General features: G+C 45.7%; 1 protein-coding gene across 1 annotated transcript in view; it reads right to left on the bottom strand.

Moving 5' to 3' along the window:
* The window catches only part of CNKSR3 (CNKSR family member 3), a 187065-nt gene that overhangs the window by 34644 nt on the left and 132308 nt on the right, over positions 1 to 20113 (bottom strand). Inside the window, exons 3-5 of the mRNA XM_075339683.1 lie at positions 14723 to 14925; positions 12250 to 12337; positions 804 to 845 (exon numbers count right to left, since the gene is read on the bottom strand). Coding sequence (XP_075195798.1) covers positions 804 to 845; positions 12250 to 12337; positions 14723 to 14925 — 333 coding nt within the window. The remainder of the gene's footprint in view (positions 1 to 803; positions 846 to 12249; positions 12338 to 14722; positions 14926 to 20113) is intronic.

Below are 20113 nucleotides of genomic sequence, written 5' to 3'. Positions count from 1 at the left end.
ACATACAGAAACTTCAAAGACAAAACTTTTTCTCGGTAAACTGGCTTTTCAGTCAAGAACAATTCTGTTAATTGGACGTCACTGGTAAATTTCCCGTCCATCACAAGGCTATCTACAGCCAAGTGAGATGGAAATGATGATTACATGTCAAGAGATGAGAAGATCACCTTGTCCTGTTTCAGCAGTCAAATGAAGACTATAAATAGAGTACGTAGGAATCACGTCCACTAATCCAACTGTTACAGAATGAATAAATCTCACTGAATGTCTTTTGTTTAATGGGGCACAGCCGATTTAGGCATTTTTGTGAATTCATTCTGTAAACAATGGTTAGGCTGGCAGACAGAGTGTCAAAATAGCGCAGAGCGAGGCTTTATTGCACATATGAGATGCAGCAAAGAGATGTTCCCAAAACGTTTGATTCAAGGAAAACATGAATGACATTCCTGATCACTGATATGGGAACTGGACAGAATAGAAAATGTATGATATCAATAAATAAACATCTTCTTAAAGGGGTTGTTCAATACTTTTATACCGATAACTGCTCCTTCAATTGGAGCTGAGCCGCAGTGTTCAGCAATGGCCACTAAACTGTCCGCCTCCCGTCAGTACACGGTCACATTCAGGCGCTGGAGCTAATTGTGGGGGTGCTGGGCCCCCGCTGATCTTATATTGGGGATATGTCATAAATATCAAGTTAATTGATTACACGTTTAATTCGGTCTACTCTATATACTGGTAACATCTAACCATCAACCTATTCATCCTCGATTTTTATATCATATATAATATATGCTTACAACGCTTAGAACTGAATCCTCCATTTCTGCAACGGTAGATTCCTGCAGAGACAGCAAAACAAAGCCCATTAGAAATAAAACAGGAGCACATACTAATATGCGTAGAATAATGTACTGAATTCTGCCACTATGGTAGGGTAACGTCACATTATTTCTGCTAAATATTCTGATGTGTATTTATTATATAAAGTAAATATTATGTAAAGCCATTCATCAGGAGCAGAATTATGGAGTTCAGGAAGAATATTAAAGGCTGGTTTTCACTAGATGGTTCTTTGGATCTTCATGCATCATGTGACTGGTCAAAATGTATTTTATTGGGATTTTATGAGATGTACCAACACAAAATAGCAAATATTTGTGAAGTGTAAAGGACATGATAGAGTTTTCTAAATATTTTAAACATATAAATCTAAAAATTGTGATGTGCATTTGCATTAAGCCCTGTAGTCTGATACCCCTAAATAATCCTAAGGGATCAATTGCCTCCGGAAATCACATGATTAGTAAATTGAGTCCACCTGTGTGTAACGTATTCTCAGGATAACTACAGCTGTTCTGTGAAGGCCTCAGAGGTTTGTTTAAGAACATTAGGGATCAAAAATCATCATGAAAACCAAGGAACACACCAGACAAGTTAGGGATAAAGTTGTTGAGAAGAGTAAACCAGGGTTAGGTTATAAAAAAAAAAAGCCCAAGCTCTGAAAACCAAGCACTCTTCAATCAATCATCCCAAAATGGAAGGAGTATGACACAACTGCAAACTGACCAAGAAACGGCCATTCACCTAAATGATATCTCAAGAAAGAAGAGCACTAATCACAGAAGAAGCCAAGAGGCCCATGGAAACTCTGGTGAGCTGCAGAGATTCACAGCTCAGGTGGGAGAATCGGTCCACAGGACAATTATTAATCCTATACTCCACAAATGTAATGGAAGTGGCAAGAAGAAAGCCATTTTTGAAAACAAGCCATAAGATGCCCTGTTTGCAGTATGCAAAATCCATGTCGGGGACATAGCTAACATAGCTAGCATGTGGAAGAAGGTGCTCTGATCAGATCAGACCAATGTAGAACTTTATGGGCTAAATGCAAAATGCTATGTGTAGTAGAAAACTAACTGCAAATCACCCTGAAAACTCTATCCACAGCATCAAACATGGTGATGACAGCACCATACTACAGGGATGCTCTTCTTCAGCAGGCACAGGGAAGCTGAGCAGAGCTGATGGGAAGATGGATAGAGCCAAATAGAACATACAGGTCAATCCAGCAGAAAAACCTGTTAGAGACTGCAAAACATTTGAGACTGGGACGTAGGGTTCCGCTTCCAGCAAGACAACTACCCTAAACATTCTGCAAGAGGCCCCAGGTATATTCCTGGGGAGCACAATGCTTATGCCGGCAGCTGCATTTGATGTTCCACCACGTCCATTAAAATCATGCAGTGTTCTCTACTAAATGCTATAGTGCATGCAATGAAGTATTACACTGAAGAACATACCTGTGGACAGAGTTAGTGTACGATGCGCTCCTGTCCCTCAGATGAAGACAGCAACAGCAGCATCTCCTGTGATGTATATGCCCCTGCACAATTTCTCCTGTGAAGTATATGCCCCAGCATAATTTCTACTATGATGTATGCAACAACGCCATGTCTGCTGTGATGTATGCACCAGCCTCATATCTCCTGTGATGTATATCCCCCAGCTCCAATGTCACCTGTAATGTATGTGCCAGAGCCCCTATGTCTCTTGTGATGTGTTTACAGCAGCCCAAGAGTCGCCTTTGATGTATATTCTCCAGCCCCAGTGTATCCAATGTGATGAATATACTCCAGACTCAGTGTATCCTATGTGATGAATATACTCCAGCCCCAGTGTATCCTATGTGATGAATATACTCCTGCCCCAGTGTATCCTATGTGATTTATATTCTACAGCCTTGGTGTATCCTATATGATGTATATTCTCCAGCCCCAGTGTATCCTATGAGATTTTTATACTCCAGCCTCAGTGTATACTATGTGATGAATATACTCCAGCCCCAGTTTATACTATGTGATGAATATACTTCAGCCCCAGTGTATCCTATGTGATGAATATACTCCAGCCCCAGTGTATCCTATGTGATGAATATACTCCAGCCCCAGTGTATCCTATGTGATGAATATACTCCTGCCCCAGTGTATCCTATGTGATTTATATTCTACAGCCTTGGTGTATCCTATATGATGTATATTCTCCAGCCCCAGTGTATCCTATGAGATTTATATGCTTCAGCCCCAGTGTATCCTATGAGATTTTTATACTCCAGCCTCAGTGTCTACTATGTGATGAATATACTCCAGCCCCAGTTTATACTATGTGATGTATATACTCCAGCCCCAGTGTATCCTATATGATTTATATGCTCCAGACCCATTGTATACTATGTTATGTATATTCTCCAGCCCCAGTGTATCCTATGAGATTTATATGCTTCAGCCCCAGTGTATCCTATGAGATTTTTATACTCCAGCCTCAGTGTATACTATGTGATGTATATACTCCAGCCTCAGTGTATACTATGTGATGTATATACTCCAGCCCCAGTTTATACTATGTGATGTATATACTCCAGCCCCAGTGTATCCTATATGATTTATATGCTCCAGACCCAGTGTACACCATGTTATGTATATTCTCCAGCCCCAGTGGTTAGCACTGCAGCCTTGCAGCGCTGGGGTCCTGGGTTCTAGTCCCACTAAGGACAACATCTGCAAGGAGTTTGTATGTTCTCCCCGTGTCTGCGTGGGTTTCCCCGGGTTCTCCGGTTTCCTTCCACACTCCAAAAACATACTGATAGGGAATTTAGATTGTGAGCCCCAATGGGGACAGTGTTGCCAATGTATGTAAAGCGCTGTGGAATTAATAGCGCTATATAAATGAATGAAGGGAATTTTGTTACTTACCGTAAATTCCTTTTCTTCTAGCTCTTATTGGGAGACCCAGACGATTGGGGTATAGCTACTGCCTCCGGAGGCCACACAAAGCACTACACTAAAAAGTGCAAGGCCCCTCCCCTTCTGGCTATACCCCCCCGTGGTATCACGGGTTCTCCAGTTTTAGTGCCAAAGCAAGAAGGAGGAAAGCCAATAACTGGTTTAAACAAATTAACTCCGAGTAACATCGGAGAACTGAAAAACCGTTCAACATGAACAACATGTGTACCCGCAAACAACAAAAACATCCCGAAGGACAACAGGGCGGGTGCTGGGTCTCCCAATAAGAGCTAGAAGAAAAGGAATTTACGGTAAGTAACAAAATTCCCTTCTTCTTCAGCGCTCTATTGGGAGACCCAGACGATTGGGACGTCCAAAAGCTGTCCCTGGGTGGGTAAAGAAATACCTCATGTTAGGGCTGCAAAACAGCCCTCCCCTACGGGGGTGTCACTGCCGCCTGCAGGACTCTTCTACCTAAGCTGGCATCCGCCGAAGCATAGGTATGCACCTGATAATGCTTGGTGAAAGTGTGCAGACTGGACCAGGTAGCTGCCTGGTACACTTGTTGAGCCGAAGCCTGGTGTCGTAATGCCCAGGACGCACCCACGGCTCTGGTTGAGTGGGCTTTTAGCCCTGAAGGAACCGGAAGCCCCGCAGAACGGTAGGCCTCTAGAATTGGTTCTTTGATCCATCGAGCCAGGGTGGCTTTAGAAGCCTGCAACCCCTTGCGCGGACCAGCGACAAGGACAAAAAGTGCATCGGAACGGCGCATGGGCGCCGTGCGGGAAATGTAGAGTCTGAGTGCTCTCACCAGATCTAACAAACGTAAGTCCTTTTCATACCGGTGAACCGGATGAGGACAAAAGGAAGGCAAGGATATATCCTGATTAAGATGAAATGAGGATACGACCTTAGGGAGAAACTCCGGAATGGGGCGCAGCACTACCTTGTCCTGGTGGAACACCAGGAAGGGAGCCTTGGATGACAGAGCTGCCAGCTCAGACACTCGCCGAAGCGATGTGATCGCAACGAGAAACGCCACCTTCTGTGACAGGCGAGAAAGGAAACTTCCTTCAGAGGCTCGAAAGGCGGCTTCTGGAGAGCAACTAATACCCTGTTGAGATCCCATGGATCTAACGGCCGCTTGTACGGGGGTACGATATGACAGACCCCCTGTAGGAACGTGCGCACCTTAGAAAGACGTGCTAGACGCTTCTGAAAAAACACGGATAGTGCCGAGACTTCCCCCTTAAGGAAGCCGAGCGACAAGCCCTTTTCTAACCCCGATTGCAGGAAGGAAGAAAAGTAGGCAATGCAAATGGCCAGGGAGACACTCCCTGAGCCGAGCACCAGGTTAAGAAAATCTTCCACGTTCTGTGGTAGATCTTAGCAGAGGTGGACTTCCTAGCCTGTTTCATGGTGGCAACGACCCCTTGGGATAATCCTGAAGACGCTAGGATCCAGGACTCAATGGCCACACAGTCAGGTTCAGGGCCGCAGAATTCCGATGGAAAAACGGCCCTTGGGACAGTAAGTCTGGCCAGCCTGGTAGTGACCACGGTCGGCCGACCGTGAGATGCCACAGATCCGGGTACCACGATCTCCTCGGCCAGTCTGGGGCGACGAGTATGACGCGGCTGCAATCGGATCTGATTTTTTGCGCAGTACTCTGGGCAAGAGTGCCAGAGGTGGAAACACATATGTGAGCCGGAACTGCGACCAATCTTGCACTAAGGCGTCTGCCGCCAGAGCTCTGTGATCGCGCGATCGTGCCATAAATGCCGGGACCTTGTTGTTGTGCCGAGACGCCATTAGGTCGACGTCCGGCACCCCCCAGCGGCGACAGATTTCCTGAAACACGTCCGGGTGAAGGGACCATTCCCCTGCGTCCATACCCTGGCGACTGAGGAAGTCTGCTTCCCAGTTTTCTACGCCCGGGATGTGAACTGCGGATATGGTGGATGCTGTGTCCTCCACCCACATGAGGATTCGCCGGACTTCCTGGAAGGCTTGCCGACTGCGCGTCCCTCCTTGGTGGTTGATGTATGCCACCGCTGTGGAGTTGTCCGACTGGATTCGGATCTGCTCTCTTTCTAGCCACTGCTGGAAAGCTAGTAGGGTAAGATACCCTGCCCCGATTTCCAGAACATTGATCTGAAGGGTGGACTCCTGCTGAGTCCACGTCCCCTGAGCCCTGTGGCGGAGACAAACTGCTCCCCACCCTGACAGACTCGTATCTGTCGTGACCACTGCCCAGGATGGGGGTAGGAAGGATCTTCAGTGTGACAATGAGGTGGGAATAAGCCACCATTGCAGAGAGTCCTTGGCCGTCTGGGAAAGGGAGACTTTCCTGTCCAGGGAGGTTGACTGCCCGTCCCATTGGCGGAGAATGTCCCCTTGCAGTTGGCGCAGATGAAACTGCGCAAAGGGAACTGCCTCCATGGCTGCCACCATCTTCCCTAGGAAGTGCATGAGGCGCCTTAAGGGGTGCGACTGGCCTAGAAGGAGAGACTGCACCTCTGTTTGCAGTGAACGCTGCTTGTTCAGCGGAAGCTTCACTATCGCTGATAGAGTGTGAACTCCATGCCGAGATACGTTAGTGATTGAGTCGGTGACCGATTTGACCTTGCCAAATTGATGATCCACCCGAAAGTCTGGAGAGTCTCCAGCGTAACATTCAGGCTGCGTTGTCATGCCTCGAGGGAGGGTGCTTTGACGAGTAGATCGTCCAAGTAAGGGATCACCGGGTGTCCCTGAGAGTGCAAGACTGCTACCACTGCTGCCATGACCTTGGTGAACACCCGTGGGGCTGTCGCCAGACCGAATGGCAGAGCTACGAACTGAAGATGGTCGTCTCCTATCACAAAACGTAGAAAACGTTGGTGCTCCGTAGCAATTGGCACGTGGAGATAGGCATCTTTGATGTCTGTTGAGGCAAGGAAGTCTCCTCGAGACATTGAGGTAATGACGGATCGGAGGGATTCCATCCGGAACCGCCTGGCGTTCGCATGCTTATTGAGCAGTTTTAGGTCCAGAACAGGACGGAAGGAGCCGTCCTTTTTTGGAGCCACAAAGAGATTGGAGTACAAACCCTCGCCCTCGTTCCTGAGGGGGGACAGGGATCACCACTCCTTCTGCTCTTAGAGCGTCCACCGCCTGCAGCAGGGCATCTGCTCGGTGGGGAGGTGGGGCCGTTCTGAAGAATGGAGTCGGAGGACGAGAACAGAACACTGTCCTGTGCACGTGAGCACAATGTCCGTCACCCACCGGTCTGTGACCTGTGGCAGCTAAATGTCGCCAAAGGCGGGGGAGTCTGCCATCAACCGCGGATGCGGAGAGAGAGAGAGAGCTGAGAGTCATGAGGAGACCGCCTTGGTAGCGGTTCCTCCGGCTGCCTTCCTTGGGCGTGATTGAGTCCGGCCGGAATCTGAGCCCGTCTGAGGTTTTGTAGCCCTTTTGCACGAGGACAATTGGGACCTGCCCGAGCTTGGGAAGGACCGAAACCTCGACTGTACTTTTAGGACAGCATTAATAGGGTAAGTCGCAGTGCAGACATTGCGGAGTTACGGACGCCTCTGCGGTACAGATGTACATGTGCTCAAGGCCAGCTGCGCAAGAACAGCTGAAAAGGTTAGGTTGCCTATACGGCTGTGAATGCCGGAGCAACCGACACGCCGATAGCCTCCTAGACAGATTTCAACCAGAGTCCATCTGTCTGTGAATGGCATCTTTAAGTGAAGCCCCATCTCCAGTGCAACTATGGCTCTAGACGCAAGCCTGGAGATTGGAGAATCCACCTTTGGACCCTGGGTCCAGCGCTTGACCACGTCAGGGGAAAAGGGATAACGTGTATCTTAAAAACGTTTGGAGAAGACGCTTATCTGGTAAGCGTGGTGTTTCTGGACTGCTTCTCTGAAGTCAGCGTGGCCAGAAAAATACTCAATATCCGTTTGAGATACTGAAAAGGGACTTCTCCTGCTGTGAAGCTGACTCCTCCACTGGGGGAGCTGAGGGAGAAAGATCCAACCTTCCATTGATGGACGCTATAGGATCATTCCGTATGGCGTTACCATCCGGTGTATCCGGATTGATAGCGATGTCAGGATCAAAGTCCTGGAGAGCTGCCTTATCATACAGAGAGTCCTCCTGGGACCCCCCCGTTCCAAATGAGGTTGGTCAGGAAGATTGCCCATGGCCTGTCTGGACTGCAAGTCTCTATCTTATGACAATATATCTGTCGAAACTGCAACTCCGTCCCTGTCCTTGGACAGGGATGACAGGTGGTTTCTTTGGCCACGACTAGTAGAGACCCCGGCAGACGAAGTGCTAGAGACCCCGGCAGACGAAGTGCTACAGGGGAGCATGCACACAATGGGACGGTGTCATGAACAGCATCCCATGTAGTAAAAACAGCACTGAAAATCTGTGTTGCTTTTTTTTTTTTTTTTTTTTTTTTTGCCGCTGCCGACTAGCCATCTAGAAGTATATAGCCAAGATTGGTGACCGTACAGTGCAATGTATAGCATACAAGCATAAAGTACAAATGAACACTGCAGCACAAGCAATACAAGCAGCATAGAAGCCTGTGCCCTGGCACCTCTGCTCTTCTGCTGCTGTAGACTAGTCATCTAGGGGAATATAGCCCAGAAGAGTGACCATACAGTGCAATGTATAGCATACAAGCACAAGTACAAATGCACACTGCAGCCCATGCAATACAAGCAGCATAGAAAAAAACCTGTGCCCCAGCACCCTTGGTTTTCTGCTGCTGTAGTCTAGCCATTCCAGGAGAATATAGCTAAGACTAGCGACTGTACAGTGCAGTGTATAGCATACAAGCATAAACACAAATGAACACTTCAGTACGTGCAATACAAGCAGCCTAGAAAGCCTGTGCCTTAGCACACCTGCTTTCCTGCTGCTGATGTGTCGCTCTCCAAGCGGGCATATAGCGACCTATGCAGTTAAAATACACATGTACACACTGCAGTATATATTGGGGTCAGCACTATGTGTGCCGCTTACCGCCCGCCTATAAGCGGGTGTATGGTCGCCACCGTCCTGCCTGGTTGCCGAAAGTCCGAGCTCGGACTGCAGTAATGGCTGCCGGCGTCTTCCCCAGCTCGTGTGAGGAGGGGCGGGCCGTGGGCGTGCCCCAAGTCAGAGCGGGAATCCGGCGTCCGACAGTGTGCAGTGAGAGGGCTGGAGCATGTAAATAAGGCTCCAGCCCTCGGCGCTGCTGATTGCTCAGCGTCTGTCCCCTTCCCTGAGTGACAGGGAGGGGGCGGGAACGAAGCGGCACTAGGCCGCAGAAGCCGGGGACTGGATTTATAAGCGCCGCCGCCGTAAAAGCGCGGTCGGCGCCCAGTACCCGGCGAACTACAAGTCCCAGCCGCGCCGCCGCTCCCGGAGCGTCCGGCGCGGTAGTTCCCAATACACAAAGTCACTCAGCAAAGCTGCAGTGACTGTAACCCTTTACTGTCCCCGGCGCACTAGCATACCCAGCAAGTCTGGAGTGTGCTGTGCCTGTGTGTACGGGGACACAGAGTACCTGTAATGGTGCAGGGCCATGTCCCTGAACGGTACTCCAGCTCCGTATCCAGCAGGTTCAAATGGGTCTGTGGATGGAGCCCGGCGTCAGAGCTTTGAGGCCGGCAGGATCCCACTTCCTCAGAGCCCCCCAGGGGGATGTGGAAGGAAAGCAGCATGTGGGCTCCAGCCTCCGTACCAGCAATAGGTACCTCAACCTTACAACACCATCAACGGGTGAGAAGGGAGCATGCTGGGGGCCCTATATGGGCCCTCTTTTCTTCCATCCGAAATAGTCAGCAGCTACTGCTGACTAAAATCTGTGGAGCTATGCATGGATGTCTGACCTCCTTCGCACAAAGCTTGAAAACTGGAGAACCCGTGATACCACGGGGGGGTATAGCCAGAAGGGGAGGGGCCTTGCACTTTTTAGTGTAGTGCTTTGTGTGGCCTCCGGAGGCAGTAGCTATACCCCAATCGTCTGGGTCTCCCAATAGAGCGCTGAAGAAAAATATTATTATTATTTATATGCTCCAGCCCCAGTGAATCCTATGAGATTTATATGCTCTATCCCCAGTGTTTCGTATGAGATTTATATGCTCCAGCTCTTGTGTATCCTATGAGATTTATCTACTCCAGTGTATACTGTGTAATATATATATTCCAGCCCCGATGTCTCCTATGGGATGAATATAGAGCAGTCTCAGTGTCTCCTATGTCATGTATACTGCAGACTTCCACAACCTAAGTTCTATAAATGTGATATCAGCAGTGATGAGTTTTCCACTGTGAGGAGACATGCAGTGTACTATATATCTGTGTTCGTAGCAACATCATTCATAACACCTAACATCACAGCTGCACCAAGAGAAGAAAAGCCATGTATCATTTACTTTACACTTCATATATACAGTACTTGCTACATTGTGTTGGCATATCACATAAAATCCCAATAAAATACTGTACATTTAAGCTTGAGGGTGTAATGTGGATAAATGTGAAAAAATTCACTGAGTATGAATATATTTTCAAGGGGTTGTATATTCTCGCTATGCCATGTTTCTGGAGACCTGAAGTCTACAAATCTCCAGACTAAAAGGTCAATAATGTCTTTGTTTCAAGTTGTATTCAAAAGGTAGATGAAGATGCAGCATGTCATCATTATATCCTGTGGCGTTAGACTAAGGGGTACTTTGCACACTACGACATCGCAAGCCGATGCTTGCGAGGCCGAGCGCGATAGTCCCCGGCCCCGTCTCAGCTGCGATCTCTTGTGATAGCTGTCGTAGCGAACATTATCGCTACGGCAGCTTCACATGGACTTACCTGCCCTGCGAAGTCGCTCTGGCCGGCGACCCGCCTCCTTTCTAAGGGGGCGGGTCGTGTGGCGTCACAGCGATGTCACACGGCAGACGGCCAATAGAAGCGGAGGGGCAGAGATGAGCGGGACGTAAACATCCCGCCCCCTCCTTCCTTCCGCATAGCCGGCGTGAGCCGCAGGACGCAGGTAGGAGATGTTCCTCGCTCCTGCGCCTTCATACAGCGATGTGTGCTGCCGCAGGAACAAGGAACAACATCGTAACATCGGTCCTTCTGAAATTATGGAAATGACCGACGCTACACCGATGATATGATTTTGAAGCTTTTGTGCTCGTTAATCGTATCAAAAACGATTTACACACTCCGATATCGACAGCGACGCCGGATGTGCGTCACTTTCGATTTGACCCCACCGACATCGCACCTGCGATGTCGTAGTGTGCAAAGTACCCCTAAGAAATACAAGCCAATCACCATCATGTAACGAGCCATGATCTTATTGTGTTACGGCCCTTTCACATGGGCAGATGATCGGGCAGACATTTGTGCGAGCATTCGTTCCCAAGCACAAGTCCTCGTAAACATGTAAATGACAGCCTACTACATGCTTGATTCCTGGCATCTTTTGTGTGAACAGTAAATTGCAGCAGATTGCTTTGTGTAAACAGAAATACAGAAATGTGCTGCAAAATAAAACTGTATGTGAAGGAATAATGCTATTTATTTATGGAGGAGGCTGGGGAATATTGGGATCTCTGGAGATGGACTGGTAACCTTGAGATTGTTGTTACTTTTCAACAATTTGTGTTCTCAAGTCCTCAGACAGTTCTCTTCTCCAATTCTTTGTGTGAAATTTTGTCCAATTTCGACTTTTTTCTCTGTATTATTTTGTGTTGTTCCAATACACACAAAGGAAATAAACGTGTATAACAAAGCATGTGTAGTCTAATCATTTTCTGGGAGAAAAATTTCATGTTCTGAAACAAATTCAAGGGTGCTAAAACTTTTGGCCATAAATCTGGATTATTTTACCAGGATCCACCTATAAACAGTCGTCATATGTATATAGATGCATATGTATGCACTGAATTAAAGCACCACTCCAGCGCTGGAGTGGTACTTTAAACCTAAGCCCCCTATCTTATTCTTACCGTTCGGCGTTTTCATCTTATTTCGGTATCGATCTGGTCTTGCAGTACCACCTTATGGCCCCAACTTCTGACTGGCCTGAAGTCAGAAATTGCGTCACAAGCACTCAATACAAGTCTATGAGAGGCAGAACAAGACTTTCATAGACTTATAATAATTTGTGACTTCTGGCTTGCTCCATGAAACAGTTGCTACTGGCAGGTCACAAAATGCCCGAGACCGATCAGAGCATTGCCGAAAAAAAATGAAGACACTCAGAAGGTTAAGTATAAGACAGGTGTCAGGGGACTTAGTATTAAAGCACCACTCCAGAGGTGAAATAAAAAGAAATGATGGAGTGGTGCTTTAAGTACCACTGACTTCATGCTTCAGTATCTTCATAGTCAGGCTTTGATTCTCCTTGGGTGGAAGTGTAATTATATAGATTTCATAAAATAAATCCAAACTATTTCTACATCATAATGACCTGTTGAACGGTAGTTGTCAAGTCCAGACACAGCTGAATGATTTTGTTCTTTGTTGTAGAGAAGTCAGTGATCCCAGTAAATGGTGTCCTGTAACCAAACAGAAAGAAATCCAGTCTGAACAAAGACTGTAAAGACTGAAGAGACCGTAGTGGGAAGCTAAACATACATAGTGACTATGGGTCAGCGGGCCAGGGAACAGCTTTCTCCATTAAGCAGCATAACAATTTCCTCTCTCACACTAGCTCCAGGAGCTATCTACAGCGCACAGGCAGAAATGCACTGCGGACAGCCAAGTCCTACATTCCTCAGCTTGATAGCAGGCCGGCTTTTATCAAAATGCCACAGGAAGTATAAATTAGGCTTCTACTCCGTGACATGGGAAGTGGACGTGTGGACTTCTTCTCCTTTTGTCATTTCTTATGGGAAAGAACATAACAATCATATTTGTTTACACATTTGAGAATTCATTGAGTTTAGAATAGGAAATTCTTGTAAGGCGTATACAACATACAGATCAGAGAGGCCAAGCTGTGAAAACTCAGAAACGCAGGAAATGGACGACAAACGATAAGACAAGGGAAGAATATTTTATATGACCTTTTTAAAGAGTCACCAAATCTTTCTCATTTTTTGTATTTGCGAGCCCTTTTAATTGCAAGTAGATTAATGGGAGATGGGGTATGAGACCCACTTGTCTCTCAGGGAACAAAATCCCAAGAGGTGAGCCCCGTGTCCATGGGAGGCTGGAGGTCTGTGGTCTCCTGATTGTAAGCCTATGTGCACACACTGCAGATTTGTGTAGAAATTCTCTGCACTAGATCTGCACGCTGTGACAATTTAAATGGGTCAAAACCGCATCCGTTTTGATGTGGTTTTTGATGCGGAAAGTAAATCTATTGAAGTCAATGGGTGAAAAACTCTGCTAAACCTGAACAATAATTGACATGCTACAGATTTTTTCTGCATCAAAATCTGTCCAAAACTGCAAGCAAAAAACCACACCGTGTGCACAGCCAATCTAAAATCCCATAGACTTTGCTGGTTTCAGGAGAGGCATGTAGATTTTGATGCAAATCTCAAAAAAACTGCATCAAAAACTCCAGTGTCTGCACAGGGCCTTACAACAAGTAACCAGGGACCACTGGAGATGTAAGTTTACCTTTTTAAATTTCCATTCCCTGCTATTATCTAAATTTTCATGAGTTTTGTAAAACCCCTATGACACATCAGGGAGCGGATAATTATGTGGGTAAGGGTATATGCCCATGATCCGCACACATTCTTAACGCAGCGTGTCTTCTACTGCAGAGACGCGAGTATTCTCCGCAGGAGAACGCAGCTGTCTGTGCTCACGATCAGGGTTCTGGGTGCTGCGGACTTTCACTGTGCTCTCCTCGCTGGCAGAAAGCAGCACCCCATGTCAGTTTACACTGCAGAAAAATAAAGATTTCTATAAATCCCATCCACTGTGCTCCTACTGTACAACGACGCGGTTTGGATGCAGCAAAAAGACAAAGCATCAAAAAAGCTTCTATTTCTTGGCACGTACCCCAAGTGTATAAGATTCTTGTTCATCTTCTTCAGTTATACACACTGACCAATTATTGTTACTCAGAAATAAATTATACTTGAATTCTGGTTTACAAGGGGTAAAGTGAAACACAAACTGCTGAATAATGTAAGCAATAGATTCTGAATAAACGGAAGCATTTTGTTAGGCATGATAGTTTTCCGCTAAGAGTCGGCTCTTATTGTTATGTTTTGGATAGAAAAGTAAGAATTATGGCAGAACAATTCTTATCGTAAATCAGATTCTTAAGCGGGCTTTACACGCTACGATATCGCTAGCAATTGCTAGCGATATCGTACGCAAAAGAACCCGCCCCCGTCGTGTGTGCGATTTCGTGTGATCGCTGCCGCAGCGAACATTATCGCTACGGCAGCGTCACACGCACTTACCTGGTCGTCGTCGTCGCTGTGACTGCCGAACAATCCCTCCCTCAAGGGGGAGGGACGTTCGGCATCACAGCGACGTCACAAAGCGGCCGGCCAATCAAAGCGGAGGGGCGGAGATGAGCGGGACATAACATCCCGCCCACTTGCTTCTTTCCTCATTGCGGCCGGCGGCAGGTAAGGAGACTTCCTCGCTCCTGCGGTGTCACACACGATGTGTGCTGCCGCAGGAGCGACGAACCACATCGATAATCAACCATTACCGATTTTTGGTTTTGGGACGACCTCTCCATGGTGAACGATTTTCACCATTTTTGAGGTCGCTGGTCAGTGTCACACGCTGCGATATCATTAATGACGTGATGTGCGTCACTAACAACGTGACCCCGACGATAAAACATTAACGATATCGTACCGTGTAAAGCCCCCTTTAATCCTTTTATTGAGCCAGAAAGATTAGAATGGCACAGATAGAGAACAGGCACGACACTGATAGCGAGCTGAATTGTAAAGGCTTACCTGTCCAGCCAGGCTAACAGGGCTTTGGCTGAGCCTATCAGGTCTACCACCGATGTGAGGAACTCATTGGGAGGTTTGGAGGACGTCGTCCCGTCATAAGATGGACTTTTCCTCCGGTTGCCAATATAATTTTGAAGGTTGTTGGAAGCGGATCTGAGTTTTAGCACCAAGTTTTTCATGTTGTCAGTTTCCAAACCATAATTCTGAAAATAGCAAAAGTTTAGATGAGATGAATATCATCTGATATTCCAGGAAATGTCACAATAAAGTATATAATAATAATAATTACCAATAAACAAATTAAATCATTAAATAACATTATATAAATCAATTTTAACCAAACATAATGATGCTTTCTAATTCTGTAATGATGGCTATATCTTCTGTCTGGCCTCACATCAATGGTGGTGGGAAAGAGCCAGGAAAGCTTTCCCTTATCAGTGGCTGACATGTAACCAGCAGCACCGGTGGATAACACACATGGCTCTGACCAGATTTACACAAATGATCTAATAGGTTGTGAAATGATCATGCTACATATAGCTGCAAAATGCAGAGTTTCCCTCCAGGGGCTATGCCAGTAATGTTTTGTTTTTAGAACTGTGTTTTCTCTCAATTATACAGTAGACAACAGCCTTGTGAAAAGTTCTGTTGTCCACTATTAGTTCTGTATTTCAGGACCTTGAATGTAGAGGAGAAATGAACTCCTGTGAACCAAGTCTTTGCTGAGGTTGTTTACCTCTTCTGATATGCTTGTGATTATGTCTGTGATCACCTACACTCCACCACCACTGACTGGCAGATTTCTGTGTATACAGTGTATATGGACAGAAAGCTGCCAATCCGTGATGTGGGCGAGGTAATACAGAGCTCAACATTCAGAGAACTGATAGATCTGCAGCTGTTAAATGGGGATTGTATTAAAATCTCAGCAAGCAGCCAAGTAAGTGACAAACTGCTGGAATCAGGGTCTCTGCCCCTACATCATGCTGCTCTCAGATGAAGTAGCAAAATCCTGGTTACAAATTTCCTTCAGAGTAGACTAGTCGGACAGGCAGGTACCCGATGGCTTCTCCCTACCCACATCCCTGGAGTGACAGGTCTCTCATACACATACCTGTTACTCCAGGGCAGTGACCTGCCTATCCAACTAGTCTCCAACGCAGCCCTCACCAACACCAGGCTCTCTTAGTGCAATGTCCATAGACAGTAAGTTGCTTCTCACAGAAGGGGGCGTATCAGACTATCAGGCACTCAATACTGTAGTTGAAGTAATGATAAGGTCCTGGTGCTAATACAATCATTGTAACTACATAATAGCACAGAGCTTGGTAAGAGACCCATCACTGAAATCTGTGTTTTAACCCCTACAGCATGCTGTCTTCAGTCAGATAACATAGAAAAAACCTGTTTACAGATTCCATTTAAGATACATAGACCAAATTCCTGAGGCAAATCTCGATATTAAAATACAAGGATTAGAAATGAACAAGGTATTACAATTATAATAACAATAACGACTGATTGCACTAACACTCTGGCCTAGGGAAGAAAGTGCTTCAAATGGGACAAAAGTATTAATCAGGCTAGTTTCACACTTGCGCTATTTTGACGCAAACGGAATCCGTCACTAATGTAGTACAGTTCATTTATTTACAGTGGAAGCGCGTTACTATGGCGCGTGTGTTTGTCATGCAGTACCCGCTTGTGTCCACATGATGTCGCGCTTCCACTGTAAATAAATGAACTGTACTACATTAGTGACGGATTCCGTTTGCGTCAAAATAGCGCAAGTGTGAGTGAGCCCTTAGTATTGTTTAAAGTTACTAAGAAGTGGAATTGCACTTAGCATCTAACTTAAGAATAAAATGACAAAATTTCACTGACACACTGGCCTAGGGTGACAGTATTAATGTGCCGCCAGAGAAACTAAGAAATAAAGCTGCACAAACTCTACATTTGTTTCTTCTGCATAAGTGCCGGAAATCAATGCTACTTCCGCTCTCATTAGCGGTGATCTCCGCCCCCCTCGCACAAGAAAAGTGAAGTCCATGCCCACAGGAGGGCGGAACAATAAAGTGTAAGGCTATGTGTCCACGTTGCTTTTCCCTACTTGCAGTTCTAAATGCACGTTTTGTCCTTAATTGAATTAGCCAAAGTTGCCTTTTGCAGAACTTTAGCGCTGAAAACGCATGCGTATTTGCCGCGTATTTGGTGCGTTTTTAGCGCTTTTTAGATGCTTTTTCAAATGCACTTTGACGCATGCGTTTTGAACATCAAGACAATGATAAATAAAGTTACAACAGTCAAACCAAATGGAAAAAAGAGGAAAAAAAGGGACACAAATATTTGTATGGAAAAAAGAAAATAGCAAGATTTAATAGAATTATAGCGGTTATTTAATAAAAAACGGAAATATAGCAATAAAATGATAATTTTCTTTAAATAAATTGTCGGACTATGTGTGTGTGTAAGGGACATATGAAATCATTATTTTGATGTGCAAAAAGCATGCATTTTAGTAGTCCAAAACACATGTTTTCTGCACCTAAAAAGCAGGTAAAACGCTGGAATTTTGATGTTTCTTGGTTACTCCCTGCTTCTCATTGACTTCTATGTTATCTAAACGCACCTCAAATGGCAAAAACAATTGACATGCTGCTTTTTAAAACGCATGGTTTTTGCCACAAAATATGCAAATTAAACACAGCATTTTGAACTACATGGTGGGCACAGGAAAACCCTATTTCCCATAGACTTTGCTGGGAAATCAAAACGCAGCCATTTGGGCACTAAAAAGGTGCAGTTGAAAACGCTGCAGAAAAGCATGAAAAAACGCACCGTGGACACAGGGCCTAAGGGTATGGGAATTTGGGTTTCTTGGCCACACTATGCAGTTCAAACTGCAGCCTTTTTGTTGCAGAAATTAGAGCAAAAACTCAGCTTTGCAGTGCAAAACCCAAATGGCAAAAACAATTGACATGTGAATTGTTTTTGCCATTTGAATTTTGAACTGCAAAGCAGAGTTTTTGACCAAAGTTCTGCAACAAAAAGGCTGCAGTTTGAACTGCATAGTGCGGACAAGAAAACCAAATTTTTTTTAGACTTTGCTTGAAAAGCAGAACACATCCATTTTGGCATTAAACGCTGCAGTTGAAAAAGCAGCAAAAAAGCAGGTAAAAAGCAACGTGCGTTCTTACCCTAAAGCTGGAAATTGCAGGGTGCAGGCCCGAGATTTCAAGACAGGAAGCAGATGGCACTGGGACACAGTGACACTGATGGGAGGAGATAGCTATGCTAATGAAGTGCAGAGCCAGAGTTATCTTCTGGGCAGCATACACCCCATAGCCTGGAAGAGCTCATTTATATAAAGTGAGAAAAGATTTTTCAACAAGTCGACATATAATAATAAATAATAATAATAATCTAAGGCAGACAGGTAGGACATTTTTCAGCAGTCTATTACTTATATGCCCATATTAATAGGTTACATAGGTCACATGTGGTGACAGATTGTTGTACATTTGCCTTCTATTGCTTCTACTGCTGGCTGCTGCAGAATGGGTTATCTGAGACTGTCAGTGACTGTTCTGATGGAGCAGAGCAGATTTTCTAACTCCTAGCTCTTATCAGCTAACTTATGCGGGTTTTACACGCTACGATATTGCTAGCAATTTGTAGCGATATCGTACGCAAAAGCACCTGCCCCCGTCGTGCATGCGATTTCGTGTGATCGCTGCCGCAGCGAACATTATCGCAACGGCAGCGTCACACGCACTTACCTGGTCGTCGTCGTCGCTGTGACTGCCGAACAATCCCTCCCTCAAGGGGATGGGACGTTCGGCATCACAGCGACGTCACCGCGACGTCACTAAGCGGCCGGCCAATCAAAGCGGAGGCGCGGAGATGAGCGGGACGTTACATTCCGCCCACCTTCTTAATTCCGCATTGCGGCCGGCGGCAGGTAAGGAGAGGTTCCTCACTCCTGCAGTGTCACAACGATGTGTGTTGCTGCAGGAGTGATGAACAACATCGATAATCAACCATTACCGATTTTTGGTTTTGGGACGACTTCTCCATGGTGAACGATTTTCACCATTTTTGAGGTCGCTTTAGGTCGCTGGTCAGTGTCACACGCTGCGATATCGTTAATGACGCCGGATGTGCGTCACTAACAACGTGACCCCGACGATAAAACATTAACAATATCGTAAAGCCCCCTTTAGGGCCACAGACACCAACAAATAGCCTGAAAAAGCCCCACTATGATACATTTTTAATGACACCTAACTGTAAGAATTAATTTTAATCCCAAATACATGGATGTAAGTTAATAATAATAATAATAATAATTTCCCTAGTGGTGCATAACCCCTTTAATTCCTATGTATTCTAACTTCACAAGTTAATATGTCTGGTTTCTGCAATGTCATCTTTAATCAGAGTCACCAATACATTGAATTAAAGTATGAATAGTGACCAAAGTCTATGGGAGGACCCCTCCATAACTACAATGCACTGTAAGCATCACCAGTCCCATAGCACAATACATTCACACTAGGGCAGGGGCTAGGCTTGTTTCCTTCCAACCTCGAATAATGGACACGTATTACACAATGGTGTATGTCAGGCAGCTAAATAAGCGCACTTTTCTTCCTCTTCCAGATAGTATTACATTAGACATGTATTTAATGGCAGTGCCGGTCCTGTTGTTTCCATTGTAATGCTGCTCCAGGAGTGTGATATACACGGAGACATCCGTCACTTCTCCGCACAATACATTCCACATTTAGGCTGGCACTGGGCCTGACCAATCCCATCTGCGCTTCAGTTCTGTTGATATTCTGCTTCATGTAATGTGTCAAGTCAACATAGACTTTGAGGCTGTAAATCTGTGAATAGCACAAGCAGAGGATTTCCCGAGAAGTGGAAAATATGGGAAGCTTTCTGTTTAGTTTAACAAAGGGTTTGTATATAGTAATGGCTGAAAGTTCCCTGTACAAAGCTGATCACGTGCTTCCGGTACATATCTGAGAAAATCATGACATCCAGTGCGGGAAAATCGTCAACATTAACCCTAATATACACAGCGGACACGTGTTATATATGGTCGCTATTTATTGTTATACATGTCTATAGAAACTGCTTGTAACATAAATTGGAAAATACATTTCCCTGACGAGCATCTTTAAAAACACTAGAACAATACTCCACTGTACAAAAAAATAAAAGGTTAAAAGTATCTACCTATATATAAAAGCGAAACACTCAGGGCCCGATTCAAAGCGACCCGCGTTGTTCAGACGTTCATGAATCAGGAGTCAGACCCTCCTGATGAAGAGGTGCCGGCCCACTCATGAACCATCTGACGAGCGGCGTGCTCCTCCATGC

Source organism: Anomaloglossus baeobatrachus, chromosome 3 (assembly GCF_048569485.1).
Source record: "Anomaloglossus baeobatrachus isolate aAnoBae1 chromosome 3, aAnoBae1.hap1, whole genome shotgun sequence".
NCBI lineage: Eukaryota > Metazoa > Chordata > Amphibia > Anura > Aromobatidae > Anomaloglossus > Anomaloglossus baeobatrachus.
Note: the sequence above shows the minus strand (reverse complement) of the source record. Positions and strands in the feature narration are given on the sequence as shown.